The 22302-nt window shown below is 45.8% G+C and overlaps 1 protein-coding gene and 1 long non-coding RNA gene across 12 annotated transcripts in view; one reads left to right on the top strand and one right to left on the bottom strand.

The window, feature by feature from the left end:
- The window catches only part of ZFP37 (ZFP37 zinc finger protein), a 55693-nt gene that overhangs the window by 15731 nt on the left and 17660 nt on the right, over window positions 1-22302 (bottom strand). For 8 of the 11 annotated variants that reach the window (XM_082469173.1, XM_082469169.1, XM_082469171.1 and 5 more), the window contains 2 exons: window positions 3885-4011; window positions 3443-3580 (listed from right to left, as the gene is read on the bottom strand). In XM_082469173.1, coding sequence (XP_082325299.1) covers window positions 3443-3580; window positions 3885-4011 — 265 coding nt within the window. Of the gene's footprint in view, window positions 1-3442; window positions 3581-3884; window positions 4012-4094; window positions 4975-7978; window positions 9187-22302 lie in introns of those variants that run through there. The other 3 variants (XM_082469167.1, XM_082469174.1, XM_082469164.1) reach the window with 3 other exon arrangements.
- Window positions 9876-21587, top strand: LOC309664198. Its single transcript, XR_014265671.1, has 2 exons — window positions 9876-20017; window positions 20329-21587. It is a non-coding gene; the product is annotated as an uncharacterized lncRNA (long non-coding RNA).

Genomic DNA, 22302 nt, shown 5'->3' with positions numbered 1-22302 from the left:
CTTCATTTGTCATTTGAAAGACTGGTCCCTCTGGTCTTGGGAAATTCATGGAGTCTTGAAAAATTCAATGTTACAAGAAACTTAAAAAGATATTGTGGACATTCTGCTAATTTGGGGACTGTAGTGATATATAATAACTGAATATTTTAATGTTTGGTGGCAACATCTAAGATGAATTTTTTTAAGGGGGGGATTTAATAATCTACCTAAGAATTGGAGCAATTTAGGTATGGGACAATATGAATCTAATTTGGGTGATATCAGTCAGAACTGAGGGGGGAAAAAAAAATCAGGAACTGAGGAAAGAATAGTAAGAGGGAAGGTAGAGAGCAAGGATTCATGGGAACTCCATGGCAGACAGGCCTAAAATCTGACCCTGATAAAAACAAGGAAGGTGGAAGGAAGCTCTAATTTAGAAAGAAAGATAAAGCTTTCAATTTCTGACCATCTGAGAATAAGCTATCCTGTAAGGAGGTAAAATATAAGACAAAGGAATTGAAGATTTATTTGGACAAGATAAATTTATCTTGGAAGTCACCAGTATAGAACAAATAGCTTGTATTTACACAATAGATTATTCCTTTGAGGAAAACAGAATTTAAAAAAAGAATAGATAGTAGAAGACAAAACCTTAGGGACACTTCAACAAAGAGAGAAAGAAGAGAATCTGATGGAAAAAATTGGTAAAGGAACACTTAAACGATAAAATCAGATTCAAGTGGTATAATTCAAGCTAGGTGGGCAAGAATTTCAGGCTGATCAAAACTATTAAAATATGCACTGGAAGGTTACCACTGCTGACTTTAAAGTCAGAAATTGTTAGAGTCATGGATCCTATGGAATTTGACTGCAAGGGTTAGGGAGAAAATGGAAATAATGTTGGTGGTATAGACCACAGGTCTAGAGCATTTCACAGTGAAAGGGGGAAAATGGAAAGTAATGAGGGGCAGGAGGATCACGCCAAGAGATCTGGATAGAGGACAGATTTAAGAATGCCTGAATCTCTAAGGAGAGAAATTTGATACTATGGGGTCTAAGAGTGTGGGTGGATGAAGGGAGAAAAGCTGAGGATATTAGGAAAAGGGAGGATAATTTTAAAAAGCATTGCTTTAGAGAGGTAAGCAGGAATGGGATTACTTAAGGAAACAGCTAAAAGGGTTCACTGCTCTTTCTCAAAACTGAGCAACAGAGAGCATGGATGAGGAAAGATGGCTATATGGAACGGCCAGTTAGGCATCTGATGGTCTGGTACCCAAGGTTTAGAGCCCTGTTTTTCAACTTTTTTCCTACCACAACCCCAGTGGTATGGCAGACTGTATTATTGTTCCCTGTGGATTATACCTCCCAGCCCCACTGCATGGCCATTTGAATCCTCCCTGTGAAAGGAGTATACATTCCTACCCAGTTGAACTCGGGAGTGGCCAGGTGATCTGCTTTGACTAATGAACCAATAAAATGTAAGCAGAAAGAGATATCTACCACATCCAATCAGTGATTTTAAGTCATCATATGGTTCCACTCCCTCTTCATTGCCTCTGTAATGAGACCAGAATTTGCCAAATAGGGACTGCTCTTTCAGTGTAGGTCACAAGATAATGTGGAAAAGGGCTGCAGCTTGAGCAAGAAAGAAATCTTTCTTTTTGTAGGCCACTAAGATTTTGGGGTCTTTCTTTAATGGGATGTAACTTAGCCTAAGCAGACTGATACAAATGGTATAAGCAAATCCCCATAAGTCACACTGGCTCCTGACTACAGTGAATCTCCTATGAGAACCTCTCATGTGGACAGGTCACAGAAGGAAGAGATATTAGAATCTCCAAGGTTGGAGAATCTTTGTAGTTTGAACTCTTTTTCCCCCAGGAGATTTTGATATTTTTCTACTGCTACTTCCTAGGATCTGTAAGATGAATTTAAGAATAAATTATTCAAAGAATTCCAAACCCATGCACCTATGGTCAATTAATCTATGACAAAGGAGGCAAGAATATACAATGGAGAAAAGACAGTTCTCTTCAATAAGTGGTGCTGGGAAAACTAGACAGCTACATGTAAAAGAATGAAATTAGAACATTCTCTAACACCATACACAAAAATAAACTCAAAATGGATTAAAGACCTAAATGTAAGATCAGATACTATAAAACTCCTAGAGGAAAACACAGCCAGAACAATCTTTGACATAAACTGCATCAGTATCTTTTTGGACCTTCTCTACAGTAATGGGAATAAAAGCAAAAATAAACAAATGGGACCAAATTAAACTTAAAAGCTTTTGCACAGCAAAGGAAACCATAAACAAAATGAAAAGACAATCTACAGAATGGGAGAAAATATTTGCAAACTATGCAACCAACAAGGGATTAATCTCCAAAATATACAAACAGCTCATATAGCTCAATATAAAAAAAAAAAAACCCAAAAAACAACCCAATCAAAAAATGGGCAGAAGATCTAACAGACATTTCTCCAAAGAATACATACAGATGGCCAACAGGCACATGAAAAGATGCTCAACACCGCTAATTATTAGAGAAATGCAAATCAAAACCACAATGAGGTATCACCTCACACCAGTCAGAATGGCCATCAAAAAGTCTACAAATAATAAATGCTGGAGAGGATGTGGAGAAAAAGGAACCCTCCAATACTGTTAGTGGGAATGTAAATTGGTACAGCCACTATGGAAGACAGTATGGAGGTTTCTTAAAAAACTAAGAATAGAGCTACCATATGATCCTGCAATCCCACTCTTGGGCATATATCTAGAGAAAACCATAATTCGAAAAGATACATGCACCCCAATGTTCACTGCAGCACTATTTACAATAGCCAAGACATGGAAACAACCTAAATGTCCATTGACAGATGGATAAAGAAGATGTGGTATATTTATACAATGGAATATTACTCAGCCATAAAAAAGAATGAAATAATGCCATTTGCAGCAACATGGATGGACCTAGAGATTATCATACTAAGTGAAGTAAACCAGACAGAGAAAGACAAATATCATACGATATCGCTTATATGTGGAATCTAAAAAAAAAATGATACAAATGAACTGTACAAAACAGAAATAGACCTACAGACATAGAAAACAAACTTATGGTTACCAAGGGGAAAGATGGGAGGAAGGGATAATTTAGGAATTTGGGATTAACATATACACACTACTGTATATAAAACAGAAAACCAACAAGGACCTACTGTATAGCACAGGGAAATATACTCAATATTTTGCAATAGCCTATAAGGGAAAAGAATCTTAAAATATATATATATATGTATGTACAACTGAATCACTTTGCTGTATGCCTCAAACTAACATAATATTGTAACTATACTTCAACAAAAAGAAAAATATATATTTTAAAATTAATAAATAATAAAAATGTGAAAAAAAAAGAATTCCAAAGTTACCACCAAGAAACTAGGAACTTACTTCCATTGGCTCCTATTCCCTTGGGTCTTGCTATTTCACTCAGACCACCTTGTCTGGGTCTTTTCCCCTTCCCCAGCCATGGCTCTTCTCCTTTTCCCAACTTGGATATCATGTCTGGTTTGAGAGCTTGATACCCTACTCATGAGAAAAGATAGAAATTGAGTGTTAGAACAACAAACATTCCAGAAATCAAGCCCTACCATTTAAGCTTCAGAGCTTTTAAAGCATAAAAGAACACGTGGCTTCTGAAATTTCACAGTGCAGATGTCCATGTACCCCATCTGAGTAGATCCTCCATTTTCAAGGCAGGAGCACAAGTATTCTGGCTAGTACCCAAAGGGGATTAAAACTCTTTGATTTATAAAAATTAAGGATAAACTTATCCAAGGACTTCAGAGAGAAGGCATCACAGTAGGCACACTTTGAATTACTTTGTCCTTACCCAATGAGGCTAGGTTGCTGTAATTCTCCAGCATCACATCCTTGTACAGGCTCTTTTGAGCAGGATCTAGTTGCTCCCATTCCTTCTTGGTAAAGGCCATAGTCACATCTTTGAATGTTACCGATCCCTGTAATAGCACATTCTTAGTTCAGTCCAATGTTATCCACATCAGTGAGAGATGCAAACAAGATAATAACGACTTTCTCTTACCTTGACCATTCACTGATGATCATAATGTTATACACGAGGTTTATTTTTTTACCCAGTTTTGCATTTTTGTTTTTGAGAGACAAAAATCATACTAAGAAATGTCCCTATAATGGACTCAATGTTTGTGTCCAATTCATTGTTGAAACCTTGTCCTCCAATGTGATGATATTAGGAGATAGGGCCTTTGGGAGGTAATTAGGATTCAATGAGATCATGGGAGGGGAATCTTCATGAATGGGATCAGTGCCCTTATAAGAGTCATGAGACAGCTTGCTTCCTGTCTCTGCTCTTTCTGCCAAGTAAGGATCCAACAAGAAGTCTGAAACCTGGAAGAGGGCTGTCGCCAGATCCCGACCCAATGTTGGACTTCTAGCCTCCAGAACTGTCAGAAACAAATTTCTGTTGTTTATAAGCCACTTAGTCTACGGTACTTTGAAAAAAAATCCTATGATTATTAGAGAGAAAGACAATTACAACAAACAAACCAACCAGAATCAGTCTTCATCTTTTCTTCTGTAACTAAAGACTATGGAGTAGTGTTTATAGAGTTCTGAGGTAGAAGAATTGAGACCCTTGGTTTTTATGACCAGTCAAAAAATCATTTATGTTTGTAAGCAAAAGTAAGGTATTTTAGGCATGTAAGGATGCAGAAAGTATATTACCTATGTACTTTAGAAATAAAGAGAAGGAGGGAGGGAGAAAATGGGAATGTGGTAGGAAGAGGAGAGACAGGAGGAGAAGAAGAAGAGGAATGATTTTTAAAAGAAGGAAAATTGGATCAGAATAAAGATTTCAAGATTGGGAAAGACTTAAGCATATACAAGACAAAACTATGAATAATAAAACCAGTAAAATGTCTAGTTACATCCAAGTAACTTGATAACGTAAAAAATCAAAAGGTATCAAGAGGTATGATGTAAGAAAAATAAGCAGGCATATAACTGGTTGGGGACAGGGGAGAAATTAAAGCATGTTAAACTTCTCCTCTTATTAGGCAGCTACTGGAGAATTCTGAAACTGATAAGTATACATTCAAACATGTCTGTTTAACATTTAAAGATCACCCCTGACTGCCATAAACCACCAATAAATTAGCTGCATGTGTCACCAATCTCTGACCTCACAAACGTCCAGTCACTGACTCCTATAACTCCTGTCATTAATTGTCACTGGCCTCCCAATCACTGAGCCAGCATGGCCCTTCCTAATCACTAAGCCTATAATTCCAAAATTACTGATCCCAACAAACCTCCCAATCACTAACAGCAACAGATCTCCCCACTCACTTGCCCCACAAATACTCTGATTACATATTCCCACAGGTTCCTCAACTATTGATACCAGTGGAACATATCACTCTCCATCTCTGATATCACCCCAAATCCTATCAATCTCCAGTCACTGATGCCAACAGAACTCTCAAACAGTGGCTTTTACAGAAACCGTAATCACTGCCAGTAAACTTCACTACACGCTCACCCTCTTTAGCCATTCCCTTTGCCTGCTTGCTTTAACCAAAACCTACCTGTCTCCTGAGGATTCTGCTCCCTTACAGTGATCCCCGTGGAGGTTGTTTGCCCACCTCCACCCCAACCCATGTACCTCAGGGCCTGAAAATGAAGTAAATTATACTTTCAACAGTTTTTCACTCATCCTTCAAAATCCCTATCTCGTTGAGAGTATCACCAGACTTTAACCCATTAATAGTCTGGTTCGATAATTCACTAGAAGGACTCACAGGGTTCAGCATATAGCTGTACTCATAGCTATGATTTAGCACAGCAAAAGAATTCAGTGCAAAATCAGCTAAGGAAAAAGCTGCATGAGGAGAAGTCCAGAGGAAGCCAGGAACAAGTTTCCAAGAGTCCTCTCCCAGTAGAGTCACACAGTAAATACTTAATTCTTTCAGAAATGAGTTGTGCTAACACATGTGAAATGTTGTTTACCAAACGATGCTACTAACAAGGGCTTAATTTCCAAAATATACAAACAGCTCATAGAACTCAATTAAAAAAAAAACCCAATAAAAAAATAGGCAGAAGACCTAAATGGACATTTCTCCAAAGAAGACATAAAGATGGCTAATAGGCACATGAAAAAATGTTCAACATTGCTAACTATTAGAGAAATGCAAATCAAAACTACAATGAGGTACTACCTCACACTGGTCAGAACAGCCATCATTAAAAAGTCTACAAATAATAAATTCTGGAGAGGGTGTGGAGAAAAGGGAACCCTCCTACACTATTGGTAGGAATGTAAATTGGTACAGCCACTATGGAGAACAGTATGGAGGCTCCTTAAGAAACTAAAAATAGAGTTGTCATAGGATCCAGCAATCCCACTACTCTTGGGGATATATTCAGAAAAGATGAAAACTCTAATTTGAAAAGATACATGGACCCCTATGCTCACTGCAGCAGTATTTACAATGGCCAAGACATGGAAACAGCCTATATGTCTGTTGACAGATGAATGCACAAAGAAGATGTGGTGTATATATATATATACACACACAATGGAATACCACTCAGCCATATAAAAGAATGAAATAATGCCATTTGCAGCAACATGGATGGACCTAGAGATTATCATACTAAGTGAAGTAAGTCAGACAAACACCATATGATATCACTTATATGTGGAATCTAAAATATGACACAAATGAACTTATTTACAAAACAGAAATAGACTCACAGACATTGAAAACAAACTTAGATTACCAAAGGGGAAAGGGGGTGGGGGAGGGATAAATTAGGAGTTTCGGATTCGCAGATACAAACTATTATATATAAAATAGATAAACAACAAGGTCCTACTGTATAGCACAGGGAATTATATTCAATGTCTTGTAATAAACCATAATGGAAAAGAATATGAAAAAGAATATACGTATATATATCTATATTTTCACTTTGCTGTACACCAGAAATTAACACAACATCGTAAATCAACTATACTTCAATTTAAAAACATGTTGTTTACCAATGCTTGGTAAACAACATTTTTAGGGGTTGCTCAAATAGGCACTCTCTGCCTAGCATATACAAAAGTCCCAGATTCCCAGAAGGAAATCAGGCATTCAGCATAAAACCACATGGTTTACATAGTTTAGGCACAGTGAGCCACTTTTAAAATTCCTGGGAATAGTGGGAACTCTCCTGCAATCTAAGTTCTTGGATATTGGCCAAAGGTTAACCTTGCAATCAGACCTTTCTAAGGACAGCTGTTTCAGGTCTTTTATGTCAACTTTTCTGCACGGTCATCCTCCCTCATTCACTGAAAACTTTAACACCAGATTCCTTTTCACCACAGCCCTGCACTATCTCTATATCGATGCAGAAGAGCCTTTCAACATCCTGGCCCATTGTAAACTATCATCATCATCTCTTCCCTTTAACTACTGCAATAAGCTACTAACCGACCTCCCTGCACCTCTGCACGCAGCCCGGGACAATCCAGTCTAACTACCAAAGGCACCGTAATCGCTGGCTCCCCTAGACATTCCCAGTTGCGACCCCCACAGACTCCCCAATCTTTGATACACCACAAAGCCCCCATTTCTGATCCCCATGGCCTCCCAAACTCTGACTTTCCAGGGACCGCCACAGACCCCTCCCCTCCAACCACTGTCACCGCATATCCCTCAAACACTGATTTCCTCAAACTGCAGCAGTCACGGACTCCACAGACACCTCCTGAGCACTACTCCATAGATCCCTGAGTGTGCTAACACCATCCCCCCACCCCTGCAAGAGGCCCTCCAGTACCGACTCCAATTCCCGTATCACCTATCTTCACAGACTACAGTAACCCTCCGGTCACTGACGCCCGATTCGACCGCCGCTGACCACCAGACCACCCCACCCCATCATCGCGCTCACCGCGGCGCTGCTCCCGGGCTCCGACACAGCCATCTCCGGGGGACACCCGGCCTGTTCAGCCGTCCCTACACTCCTCCTCCGGTCCGCGGTCTCTGGCTTTGTCAGGATCAGGGCGCAGGCGGAGGCCGACATGGCGGCCCCCCAGAGCGCGGCCTCTGCCAGTTCGGCAGCCGCGATGGCGCCGCCCCTGGGTATCCGCCCGGGCGCGGCCATCTTGACCGAGTCGCCGCCGTACAGGGGGGACCTGGCGCTCTCGGCGGGCTCAGAGGTGCGTGGCCCGGCTAGCTGGGATGGTCTCCCAGTGGTGAGATGCAAGCGGGCAAAACCTGGCTCGCAGACTGCTCCCTGCAGAGTGCTTCACTGTGCCTGACAACCCACCCCCGGCGCTCAAAGGGTTCAACACTTGAGGACAGAATCTGGAGTTGCTTTTCCCAGTCAGTGCAGCCAGCTGCGGGGAAACCGGGAATCGCACTGCCTACCGCAGACTCCAGAAAGCTGGGATAATGAGAGAAATTGGAGGGAAAAAGAAGAAAAAGCCCAATCGGGCAGATGCCATTGTTTTATAGAGAGAGAACGCTAATCTTTGAAATATATGTCTTTTCATTTATGGTATAAGAACAATGAGAAAACATGAAGCATCAGATTAAGTGAATACATCATCCTCAGTGAGAACCAGAGTTTGATGGTGATGTTTCAGCCAAATAATCAAGCAATTGGAGTAGAAATAGTTTCTCAATGGGCCAGTTCATGTACAAACTTCATTCATTTAACAGTTATTTGTTGAGTTTTATACTATATGCAAACTAGGTTGCTTGGGTTTGCTAGGTAATGAGAAAACTGGAGATTCAGACACAGCCTTTGTTCACCCTTGTGGAATTTACAATGAGGCAGAGGGCTGATAAAGTTATCACAAATATATTGTTCTTTTTTCCAGAGCCAAACATACCCTGTTTTGCACCTTCCACTTATATGTGCTAAAAAACCCCAAAATACAACGGAGTAAATTAGAAGATCTAATTGGCTTCATTAAATGATTCATCAATGGGGCAGCATGCTATCTAGCAAACCGAAAGGCCATCTGAGGAGCTGTACAAAATGGGGAGCTTTTAAAGGCAGAAAGGGGCTGGGACAGGGGAGTCAAAAACAAAACAAAGGATTATTTCAAGCAAGGTCACTTCCCTTTGATGAAAAGGCGGGGGGGGGGGAGGGGGGGTGTCCCCAGGCCCAGCAATGCTTTCCTATTCTTCTGACATCAACTCTAGGGCTTAGCAAAGTATGTTGTAAATATTATGATGCATAGAATCCTAATAGGGCCCCCATTAACTCTGCTCCCTAGTGTAATACCTTTGTGAGATCTCCTAACTTTCAGTGCAAGAGGAACCTGTGGTTTGATGGAATATTACTTCCATGATTAGATCCCAAATCAGTTGACTTTGACTTGATAAAAATGGAGATAATCATGGTGGGGCTGATTTAATCGGGTGAGCCCTTAAAAGTGGCTAGACCCTTGGGGCTTCCCTGGTGGTGCAGTGGTTGAGAATCCGCCTGCCAATGCAGGGGACACAGGTTCGAGCCCTGGTCCGGGAAGATCCCACATGCCGCGGAGCAACTAAGCCCGTGCGCCACAGCTACTGAGCCTGTGCTCTAGAGCCCGCGAGCCACAACTACTGAGCCTGCGAGCCACAACTACTGAAGCCCGCGTGCCTAGAGCCCGTGCTCTGCAACAAGAGAGGCCACCGCCATGAGAAGCCCGCGCACCACAACGAAGAGTAGCCCCCGCTCGCCGCAACAAGAGAAAGCCCACGTGCAGCAGCGAAGACCCAGCAACAAAGATCCAACGCAGCCAAAAATAAAATACTAAATAAAATAAATAAATTTATAAAAAAAAAAAAAAAGTGGCTAGACCCTTCCAGAAGTCAGAAATTCCAAAATTCCAAATGTGAGAAGGCCTGTGGAAGGAGCCACATGGCAAGGACCTGAGAGCAGCGGCTGAGGACTGAGAGTGCTTTTTGGTCTGCCACTAGCAAGACAACATGGACCTCAGTCCCACAACTGCAGAGCAAATGTTTCTGACAAAAACCTGAAGGAGCTTGGAAGGATATCTTTCTCTAGTGGAGCCCGAGATGAGGACACAATCACCCAACACCTTGATTTCAACTTTGTGTGCCCTTGAACAGAACCCAGCCATACAATGCTCAGACTTCTGATGTCCTGAAACACTGAGATAATAAATTTGTGTTGTTTTACTCCAGTAATTAGTGATAATTTGCTCTGCAGCAATAGAAAACTAAGGACTCAGCGAAGATTGAAGGATAATTGTGATTGAGATTCCTCTTCATCTACTGGAGACAAAGCACCTCCCCTGTGTCCCTGACAGAGCATCTTTGAGCCTCACCTTCTGGGTGTGAGCAGTTGACGCCCATCCTCCTCAGATAAAGTCCTGACTTTGTCTTACAGTACAGTCCAAAGAGGTCCATTACTTACATTTAAAAAAATAACTCTACTTTCTATCTGATCCCAGCTAGTTGTGAGAGAAAAGAGGCAGTCCAGTTTCTCCAGACTTTGCTTTAACAATATCAGTGTTTCCTCACCAATCCAAACAAATTCCAACCTATCTATAAACAAAATGCTGTCCTCTATTGTAACAGCTCTCCAAGCCCTTGATTCTAGTAATTAACTAATCATCCTCATATGGCCCTTAGGGGGCGGTATTCAGAGACAGAACTGGGTGGAAAAGCATAGGAAAGGCAGGGTATGGATATTCCCTGCACTGAAGAGGGGGAAGGGAAGCAAGGAAGAGGGGAGAGAAATGAAGAAGATGAACAAGGTTGGTGAAAACAGGTCATGGAATGGTGACGAGGAACTTTCAATCTACCAGAGAAGTTACATCATTTCTTGGCATGGCAGAGTCTGTCAGTTTCCAGGCTCAGGATAAATAGTGAAAGAGTGAATCTTCTCTTTTTCTTTTCCTTTTGGCCACGCTGCACTGCATGCTGGATCTTAGTTCCCTGACCAAGGATGGAACCTGCACCCCCTGCAGTGGAAGCGCGGAGTCTTAACCACTGGACTGCCACAGAAGTCCCAAAAGAGTGAATCTAACACTTGAATCAATTTTGTCAAGACTGTTAGGATCAGTGTGTGGGTTGTATACTTACATGTGAGTTTTTGTGTATGTGCAGACATTTTCAACTGAGTAAAACAATTGTCATATCAAAGAAACCGCAGGAAACTGTCTCTGCTTTCGATGATCTCTACTACCTCTTCTGGTCCCATGAGATTCTACCATCTGTACAATTTTAGGTACCTGACTTAGAAACTCTGTTCCCTCCATTAGCCTGTAGTCTGGCTCTTGACTATGAAGACTTTCTTACAGTAGTCTCTAGGAAATGTCCTACCAACGGACCTTGTGTGAGACTTGTCCAGAAAAGGAAAGAGAACTGTGTGATCCCACCTATCAATGTTTTCTCATGCATGCATTCAATAATTCATTTTCTACCTGTAGATATCTATTGAACATCTATAATGTGCCAGGTACTAGGCCAGGTATTGTGGATACAATAATGGGAAAAATCTTGAAACATGGGTCCCATTCAGGGAGCTTAGGATGCAGGGGAGGAGACGAGTATTATTCAAATGAGCACACACAAAATTAGGACTATGATAAGTGATTCAAAAAAGATACATGGTGCCATGAGAGCATGGATTCTAGACTTAGAATTATATAAATTACCAGGAAGAAAGGACATTTCAGCTGACATTTGAAGGATGAACAAGAATTAACTATTACAGCCTTACAGATTGAATAATTGCATGTGCAAAGCCTAGTGTCACCTCCCAACTCTAATCTTCACAAAGAAGAATTTGGAACCTTCCTTATCTCCCCTAGAGCCCTCCTGGGTCTCAAGAACCTCCTTTGCTCCATCCATGATTGGGTCCTCATTCTTCTCCTTTCTCTTTAAGGGACAGGTTCCCTTGGAGAAAATGCCTTCATATTTTCCGTGTAAAGGACGTTGACTCTCATGGTTCTTACTGCCAGGGCTCTTGCTTTGCAGCCCATACCACGTCATCCATGCATATCATTCTATATTATTCAGAGACTGAAGAAGGGCCATGCCGTGCAAGTGGACAACTTTATGGATAGGCACAATACGTCAAATCAGTGAGACACAAAGCTCCATATAATGTCCAAAGGAATTGCTTTTCAGAAAGACATGAGTTCAGATTTTCTGGTTGGTTGGTATAAAGATTGCACATGACGGAAATATTCTGTGTCTTGAGGGCGAAGTGGTGGTAACATGGGTTCGTATACATTTGTGAACATTTGCTTGATGTATGCACTTACATTGCTGTGGAATCAAGGTTTGTAAGTAAAATCTCTTTAAGGTGGATACAGTGCAGAAAGGAAACAGGAAAACGAAGGGTAAAGGAAAGATTCCGGACACTACCAGAACATTTGTAAGCACATTCACAAAGTCACACTGAAGAAGGACTGCCAGAGTAAAAAGTTTATTGCAGTACATGGAAGACACAATGGTCCATAATAAGTAAAAATGTAATTTTACTTTCAACACCAAAAATCTACAAAGTCCCTCATAGAACCCAGATTGCTCATCTGATATAAAGGTTTGTTCAAGGTAGGTTTCTAAGCATAACCTCGAAGAAACCCAATCTCTGGTAAAACGCAAAGACAGAAATTGTTCTTTGCAGTGGAACCTACCCTGGAAACGATCTATCTCTACCTCTATCTATCTATCTATCCATCTATCTATCCATCCATCTATCCATCTATCCATCTATCTATCTATCCATCTATCTAACCATCTATCTATCCATCTATCTATCTATCCATCTATCCATCTATCTATCCATCTATCCATCTATCTATCCATCCATCTCGTCCTGCTCCTCCTTCTCCTTCTCCTCATCCTCCTTTCCCCATCTCTCTCTCTCCTTTCATTTTCCACATGAAACAGGAAAAAACGGAGGGATGAAAAGGCACAAATCACATCACTAAGGTTCGCAGTCGGAACCGCAGAAGAACACAAGTGTTTTCCTCTGAATGCACATCCTGGCAGCCTGTCTTCTGGACACGGGGACACATCTCCCTGAGCTGGGATACGGCAGGAGCTGATGTCTGGTGCGTACTGAACACCGTTCCCGGGACAAGTGGATTTCTGTCCGCGGTGGGGGAAGCTCGTCGCCTCCGGGTACACGATGCTGCCGCCGAGCCTTGCACGGCGAGGCGAGGTGGCGGCGCAGAGTCCGGCTGGCTCTTGGGCGGAAGGGACCGGCCCTAGGAAGGGCGGGGAGCCGCTGGGTGCGCCCCTAAGGCGGTGGTGCCCAGGGCCGGGAGGGCTGCGGGCCGGCGGGCCCGGAGCGCGCGGCGAGCAGGGAGTCGAGCGCCGCCAGCGCCCAGTGCAGGGCCGCGCCCGCGTGCGCCAGCTGCCAGGCGAGCCAGGCGCGCTGCGAGGCCGTGGGCTCCGTGTGGCCGGTGGACAGCGGCAGGAAGGCGCCCCCCGGGGCCCGCAGCTCGCCCAGGACCACCTCCAGGGCGCCCATCTGGTTGTAGAGATTGGACGTGAGCGCCGCCAGGGGCGCGCGGGCTTCGGGCCACTGAGTTCCGCGACGGCGTTTGGGGGAGGGGGGCCCGGCCTCCGCCGGGCTGTGCTGGCAGCGTCCCCAGTTCCTGACCCACACCGGCGATCGGGACCGGGTCCTCCTGCCGCGGAGGCGCCAGGGAGTGTGGGCGGAACCTGCGTGGGAGACAGAACGGGAGGGATTCAGGTGATGCGCGCCGCCCCGTGGGTCAAGGTCACCATCGTCCTTCCCTGTCTCCACTCCCCCACCCCTACGCCCCACACCCCACCACGCCTGACTCTGGTGGCCTCTTCCAGGATCTGCTGGCAACCGGGGCCAAGTCCTGGATGCCTTGCTCTCAGCCCTTCTGCCTTTAAGGGCATCTCACCAGGGTCAGGGTGTTTCTCCGCACCCTGGGGGCTTGGCTTGCCCCTCAGGTCCTTCCCTCACATCCCCACCTCTGCCGAAGCCCAGCCCAGACACCTACCTCCTCTGCGGTAAAGTCCTGCTCTGGAGGAGTCGGGCTGCTCCTTAGCTCTCCGGTGGGCTGGGGGTGGTCGTCCCCTCAGCTTCTCTTCTCCAGGTCCGTTTCGTTGGGGGCGACTGTCAGGGGAGCCATCGGGGCTTCTCCCCCGCTCGTGTCTGGTGACCTCTATGGATGGAGAGGAGGAGAGGAGTGAGTGTTCCCTGACCTACCTCTGGAATGTGGGGGAGGGTGGATTAGAGGAGATTCCAAGTCCTACCGATCCGCCCACCTCCATTCCACCCCGTCCCCCAAACTCTGGTTTCCTCCTGCTCCCCACAGCCTCCATGGGTAGCTCCCTAGGGCCGGGCCTTTCCTGTCACTGTGGCAGTTCCTGAGCTGCCTGGCAGGCACACCCCTGGAAACCCTCCCTCAAGTGCAGCCCCCGAGGATGGCACAGCTGGTAGAGAGCCCCGGATCACAAGGAATCGGGACTTCACCTTGGGTTTCTCTCACCACTTGCAGTGGTGTGAATGTCACGTCTGGCACCTGTTCTTTTGCTCCTTAGCCCAATATCTTGTGTCTCCCAAACCCTCTCAAGCATCACTCACAACAAATGTCTGCAAAAAAGAACCTAGAATTTTACCTCCTTTGCTCTGACAGCCCTCTCGGGTCTCAATTCTTCCTATTGCTCTCCGTCTTTCTGAGGGATGTACATCTCCTCCCTTCTGTTTTAGAGACAGGTTCTCCTTGGAGGAAAGCCTTCCATTTTCCCTGTGGGAGAGACCTTTTCTCTTCTGGCCAGGCCGCCTGCCACTTGCTGCCCCTGCCATTTCATCCAAGCCTCCCGGCTGAGCCACAGGTCTGGAGGCCTGGGGAGTGGTCCAGGGAATGACTAGGCCAGCAGAGGGCGTGGCCTTTTATGGCTTCCCAGCAGCCCCCTGCCGGGTCTCAGATTGGTGTGCAGGAGACCACACCCACCAAAGAGAATTGCAGTGATGAGGTTAAGGGCTGTTTGGGGTGTCCCACTGACTTCCTTGGTCCTCAGGACTTTGTAGCTGTACATTTCAGAGCATTTCGGCTCTCTGCTGTATGTTAACTTCACAAAAGGGCACTTGTTTTCTGGTTTGTTTCACGGTGCTTTTTATCTGTTTGTTTCACCAGTTCTGTGTGTGTCTGCATGTGTTAGCATGGGTCACTCTTATGCCAGGGGTCAACAAGGTGTTGGCATAAAGGACGAGAAAACCTTTTGGTCTGTTTTACTTGCATTCCCTTTGGCCCCTACTCAGGTCTGCCATCCTGACAGGAATGCCACCATAGACACTACAAGATGAAAGAGTGTGGTTAGGCCCCAAAATAATGTTTTTACCAAACTTGGGGAAATATCAGCCGTCATATCTTCAAATATTTTGTACGACCCATTTTCTCCTCACTCTCCTTTTGGGACTTCATCTACATATATGTAAGACACTTGTTTTTTGTCCCACAGGTCACAGGTTAATGTCTTTTCATCATTTTTCTCTCACTTGTTTGATCATTTCTACTGATCTCTTTCAAGTCAATGACTCTTTCCCCTGTAATTTACATTTGGCAAATTTATCCTGTGAATTTTAAATTTCAGACATTGCATTTTTCAGTTCGAGAATTTTCTTTTGGTTTTTCAGTGACAGAGATGATTGAGCATTCTTCAGTTCCCTCCCTTGTGTTTAATTTTTGAATTTACACCTTAGGGAAGATAAGCTTAGGATACAACTTGTACAAACAAGAAAACTGACTTTTATTTCCCTAAAACCTATATTGGCATAAACACACAAAAATTATTGTATGTTGCCCTTAAAGGAAAAAAAGAGTAAAATGACCCAATCCAGACTGCTCCCTTAGGATCCTGATCACTGGCTGTAAGTGAATGACGTTCCTCCCCCACCTCTATGTGAATATCCTCCTTCAGTGCTTCTCAAACTGGAACCTGCATCAGAATCTCTTGGGGGGCCCTTGGAACACAGATCACATGGCCCCGCCCCCAGTGCTGTGACCCTCTAGGTCTGGATTGAAGCCTGATATTTACATCTGTAACAAGTTCCCAAGTGATGGTGATACTGCTGGTCCTGGGATCACACTTTATGAACCACTCACCTACTTGGTAGAATTTAAAAGACAAAGGCACATTTTCCTTGAGGTTACTCATCTCACATGGTCCTGTGAGATATGGACTGAAATGAGCCTTCCAGAATGGGGATGTGGGGCAAGGCGAGTCCTTTCCTCTCTTCACATTAGCATAGATTAGATGGTCATTTTTCTACTTAGAAATGCTGTGAGTAGAGACTATTAAAACCAACCAACCAACCAACCAACCAACCAGCCAATGCCAGATGCTCCGATATAACTGCCTTAGGGAAAGTGATCCAAAAAAAAAATTTTTTTTTTTCTGGAATGGCTTCTGTGCTCATGGCATGTGGCTGAGGGAAAGCAACAGGTCTCCCTTAGTAACAGTGATGTGGCCCAATGTTGTGGACACAAAGTAAATCAGACCTCTGAAGACAGGAGAGTCCAGAGTGAATGATGGGAAAACAATCCAATTTATACTTGCTATGGGAAGTATAGATACGTGGTAAATGAAGAGAAAGCCTCACACGAGCTCTGCTTGCTACTGTTTTGGTTTCCCTGAAGCCGACAGGACCTCCCCGGCTTGGCTGCTCTGAACCCAGAGGGGTCCTACAAATGCAGGGCCCCGCAGGCGCAGCTGGTGGTAACAGTAGCCTGGTAAGGGTGGGAAGATTCTAGTACAAGTTCCAATGTGTCTGTGCGTTTTCCCTACACCGCCAGGGAATTTCTGAGACCAATCTGGTGTCTTACAATCCTGACACTATCTACTCAGGGACAACTTCCGATTCCACACGTTCAGGGCTCAGTCTTACAAGACAGCCCCTGCCCCACTTCAGGTGCAATCACAAGTCCAGGTTGTCAGCTGTGCTTCTGGGGGATCCACTATAGTTCAGAGGTTCCAACGACCCCTCTTGGGTTCAATTAATTTGCTTACAGAACTCAGAGAAACATTTTACTTATTAGAGTATCAGTGTATTATAAAAGGCTGTCACTCAGGAACAGCCAGATGGAAGACATGCATAGGGCAAGGCATGGGGAAGGGGCATGCCTTTCCAAAAGGCATCTCCCCAAATCTCCATGTGTTCACCAACCTGGAAGCTGTCTGAACCCCAGCCTTTTCATTTTTTTCAAGGAGGCTTCGTTACAGGGACATGATTAACTCATTACACATTGGTGATGGGTTCAACCTCCAGATTCTCTCCCCTTCCGGGAACCTGGGGGTTCCGATAAAAAGTGCTAATGCCCTAATCACCACGTGGGGTCCTCTGGAAAGCAGCCCCCAACCTTTGTCGACCTGGGTGCTTTCTAAAGGTCACCTCATTAACATAACAAAACCCATTTATCACTCTCATCACTTAGGAAATTCCAGTGGGTTTAGGCACTGAGCCAGAAACCCAGGCAAGCACCAAATATATATTTCTTATTATGAATCACAACATCCAGGCCAGGAGGACAGCACCTTCCCTGAGTGAACGTGTAGCCCTTAATCATCCACTTTATACTGGTTTTATCTGTGATCTCTTCGGATCTAAATTCTGTGCCCATTAAAGGCAAACCTCTGGGATATATGAAATTTGGATATTTTGAGCAAAATTATAAAGAATACTGACTCCCCCATGGGAACCTGCTCAGGGAGCCACATTGGATTCTAACACTTCAAGAAGCCTACATTCACGTGGCCAGTCACCATGATTACAGCTGAAGGATTTATTTCCAGACATGACATACAAACCATCCCAATGGTGACCCCGGATTCAGGGGAGAGCAGGGACTTCCAGACACATGAGCACTTGGAATTAATTGCCACTCTCGTAACTCATACACTTTCTAGCAAGATGTGACACCCTATATCAATACGTGGTCCAAGATAACTGGTGCAAAAATATTACGATACGTCTCCGAATCCAAGTAAGTAACAGTTCATGAAGCCTCAGAACAGGTAAGGACTCCATAAGCCCCAGCAACCACAGGACATTCTTTTTTTTTTTTTTTCTTTTTTAACTTTTTATTTTCTATTAGAGTATAGTTAAGAATGTTGTTAGTTTCAGGTGTACAGCAGAGTGAACCTTCTCATTAATGGGACTGAGCTCCTTACTCTGAGGTCTGGGTACCTTGAGTCTAACAAGAATATATTCTGTTTGGCTTTTGCTGGTTTTATCAGCCATAGGCAGCAACAACCTGACCTACAGGTCCCACTGATGTGGCGGACGCTGTTTTTATAGAAGAGTAGCTGTGCAAACAGACAGATCGGTCTCCATACCCTCCCTCCTGCTCACTCACAGAAATTATTCCATCTACAACTACACTGCCATTAGAGCCAGCAAATACATCCATCAGGTGCTTCAAAAAAAATCATGGACCATTGCTCTCACTGGCTGAGTCCTAGGTTATTTTTGACACTCTCCTAATATGTCTTTTTGTACCCTTTGGACCAAGTTGGAAAAAAAAAGTCGATATCCAGTACAAAAGAAGAAAGAGGAGTGAAAAAAAAACACAAAAATTAAATTCAAAACTTGATATGTTGTGGAGGGCAGAGGTCCTAAGGCTGGGTGTATGCTGCTGCCTATTGGGGCCTAACCACACTCTTTCATCCTGTAGTGTCTATGGTGGCATTCCTGTCAGGATGGCAGACCTGAGTAGAGGCCAAAGGGAATGCAAGTAAAACAGACCAAAAGGTTTTCTCGTCCTTTATGCCAACACCTTGTTGACCCCTGGCATAAGAGTGACCCATGCTAACACATGCAGACACACACAGAACTGGTGAAACAAACAGATAAAAAGCACCGTGAAACAAACCAGAAAACAAGCGCCCTTTTGTGAAGTTAACATACAGCAGAGAGCCGAAATGCTCTGAAATGTACAGCTACAAAGTCCTGAGGACCAAGGAAGTCAGTGGGACACCCCAAACAGCCCTTAACCTCATCACTGCAATTCTCTTTGGTGGGTGTGGTCTCCTGCACACCAATCTGAGACCCGGCAGGGGGCTGCTGGGAAGCCATAAAAGGCCACGCCCTCTGCTGGCCTAGTCATTCCCTGGACCACTCCCCAGGCCTCCAGACCTGTGGCTCAGCTGGGAGGCTTGGATGAAATGGCAGGGGCAGCAAGTGGCAGGCGGCCTGGCCAGCAGAGAAAAGGTCTCTCCCACAGGGAAAATGGAAGGCTTTCCTCCAAGGAGAACCTGTCTCTAAAACAGAAGGGAGGAGATGCACATCCCTCAGAAAGACGGAGAGCAATAGGAAGAATTGAGACCCGAGAGGGCTGTCAGAGCAAAGGAGGTAAAATTCTAGGTTCTTTTTTGCAGACATTTGTTGTGAGTGATGCTTGAGAGGGTTTGGGAGACACAAGATATTGGGCTAAGGAGCAAAAGAACAGGTGCCAGACGTGACATTCACACCACTGCAAGTGGTGAGAGAAACCCAAGGTGAAGTCCCGATTCCTTGTGATCCGGGGCTCTCTACCAGCTGTGCCATCCTCGGGGGCTGCACTTGAGGGAGGGTTTCCAGGGGTGTGCCTGCCAGGCAGCTCAGGAACTGCCACAGTGACAGGAAAGGCCCGGCCCTAGGGAGCTACCCATGGAGGCTGTGGGGAGCAGGAGGAAACCAGAGTTTGGGGGACGGGGTGGAATGGAGGTGGGCGGATCGGTAGGACTTGGAATCTCCTCTAATCCACCCTCCCCCACATTCCAGAGGTAGGTCAGGGAACACTCACTCCTCTCCTCCTCTCCATCCATAGAGGTCACCAGGCACGAGCGGGGGAGAAGCCCCGATGGCTCCCCTGACAGTCGCCCCCAAGGAAACGGACCTGAGAAGAGAAGCTGAGGGGACGACCACCCCCAGCCCACCGGAGAGCTAAGGAGCAGCCCGACTCCTCCAGAGCAGGACTTTACCGCAGAGGAGGTAGGTGTCTGGGCTGGGCTTCGGCAGAGGTGGGGATGTGAGGGAAGGACCTGAGGGGCAAGCCAAGCCCCCAGGGTGCGGAGAAAGACCCTGACCCTGGTGAGATGCCCTTAAAGGCAGAAGGGCTGAGAGCAAGGCATCCAGGACTTGGCCCCGGTTGCCAGCAGATCCTGGAAGAGGCCACCAGAGTCGGGCGTGGTGGGGTGTGGGGCGTAGGGGTGGGGGAGTGGAGACAGGGAAGGACGATGGTGACCTTGACCCACGGGGCGGCGCGCATCACCTGAATCCCTCCCGTTCTGTCTCCCACGCAGGTTCCGCCCACACTCCCTGGCGCCTCCGCGGCAGGAGGACCCGGTCCCGATCGCCGGTGTGGGTCAGGAGCTGGGGACGCTGCCAGCACAGCCTGGCGGAGGCCGGGCCCCCCTCCCCCAAACGCCGTCGCGGAACTCAGTGGCCCGAAGCCCGCGCGCCCCTGGCGGCGCTCACGTCCAATCTCTACAACCAGATGGGCGCCCTGGAGGTGGTCCTGGGCGAGCTGCGGGCCCCGGGGGGCGCCTTCCTGCCGCTGTCCACCGGCCACACGGAGCCCACGGCCTCGCAGCGCGCCTGGCTCGCCTGGCAGCTGGCGCACGCGGGCGCGGCCCTGCACTGGGCGCTGGCGGCGCTCGACTCCCTGCTCGCCGCGCGCTCCGGGCCCGCCAGCCCGCAGCCCTCCCGGCCCTGGGCACCACCGCCTTAGGGGCGCACCCAGCGGCTCCCCGCCCTTCCTAGGGCCGGTCCCTTCCGCCCAAGAGCCAGCCGGACTCTGCGCCGCCACCTCGCCTCGCCGTGCAAGGCTCGGCGGCAGCATCGTGTACCCGGAGGCGACGAGCTTCCCCCACCGCGGACAGAAATCCACTTGTCCCGGGAACGGTGTTCAGTACGCACCAGACATCAGCTCCTGCCGTATCCCAGCTCAGGGAGATGTGTCCCCGTGTCCAGAAGACAGGCTGCCAGGATGTGCATTCAGAGGAAAACACTTGTGTTCTTCTGCGGTTCCGACTGCGAACCTTAGTGATGTGATTTGTGCCTTTTCATCCCTCCGTTTTTTCCTGTTTCATGTGGAAAATGAAAGGAGAGAGAGAGATGGGGAAAGGAGGATGAGGAGAAGGAGAAGGAGGAGCAGGACGAGATGGAGGGATAGATAGATGGATAGATAGATGGATAGATAGATGGATAGATGGTTAGATAGATGGATAGATAGATGGTTAGATAGATGGATAGATAGATAGATAGATGGATAGATGGATGGATAGATAGATGGATAGATAGATAGATAGAGGTAGAGATAGATCGTTTCCAGGGTAGGTTCCACTGCAAAGAACAATTTCTGTCTTTGCGTTTTACCAGAGATTCGGTTTCTTCGAGGTTATGCTTAGAAACCTACCTTGAACAAACCTTTATATCAGATGAGCAATCTGGGTTCTATGAGGGACTTTGTAGATTTTTGGTGTTGAAAGTAAAATTACATTTTTACTTATTATGGACCATTGTGTTTTCCATGTACTGCAATAAACTTTTTACTCTGGCAGTCCTTCTTCAGTGTGACTTTGTGAATGTGCTTACAAGTGTTCTGGTAGTGTCCGGAATCTTTCCTTTACCCTTCATTTTCCTGTTTCCTTTCTCCACTGTGTCCACATTAAACCTGATTCCACAGCATGTAAGTGCATACATCAAGCAAATGTTCACAAATGTATTCGAACCCGTGTTACCACCACTTCACCCTCAAGACACAGAATATTTCCGTCATGTGCAATCTTTATACCAACCAACCTGAAAATTTGAACTCATGTCTTTCCTAAAAGCAATTCCTTTGGACATTATATGGAGCTTTGTGTCTCACTGATTTGATGTATTGTGCCTATCCATAAAGTTGTCCACTTGCATGGCATGGCCCTTCTTCAGTCTCACTTCATCACTTACTCTTAATAATACAGAACGATGCGCATGGATGATGTGGTATGGGCTGCAAGGCTAGAGCTCTGGCAATGTCCTGTGATCAAGGTCAGTGGTTGGGAGAGAGTTAGTAGAATTTGTCTACATGTAGTAAACGTTGCTTCTAGGGATCCATGCCTGGAGGCATGGGAGGGAGGGTGATTTCTGATTGATGATGGAAAACCTCCCAAACTCATGAGGCAAAGTTGGGGTAGCCAGGGACCTGGTGGCCAAGGTCCATTGCTCACAGAGGCAGCTCTGATCTCTCGGGGTCTGGGCTCTGCACACAGCCTGACATGTCTTGGTTTGGA

The sequence above is a fragment of the Balaenoptera physalus genome (assembly GCF_965194825.1).
Source record: "Balaenoptera physalus genome assembly, chromosome: 7".
Taxonomy (NCBI): domain Eukaryota; kingdom Metazoa; phylum Chordata; class Mammalia; order Artiodactyla; family Balaenopteridae; genus Balaenoptera; species Balaenoptera physalus.
This window is presented reverse-complemented; position numbering and strand designations above follow the sequence as displayed.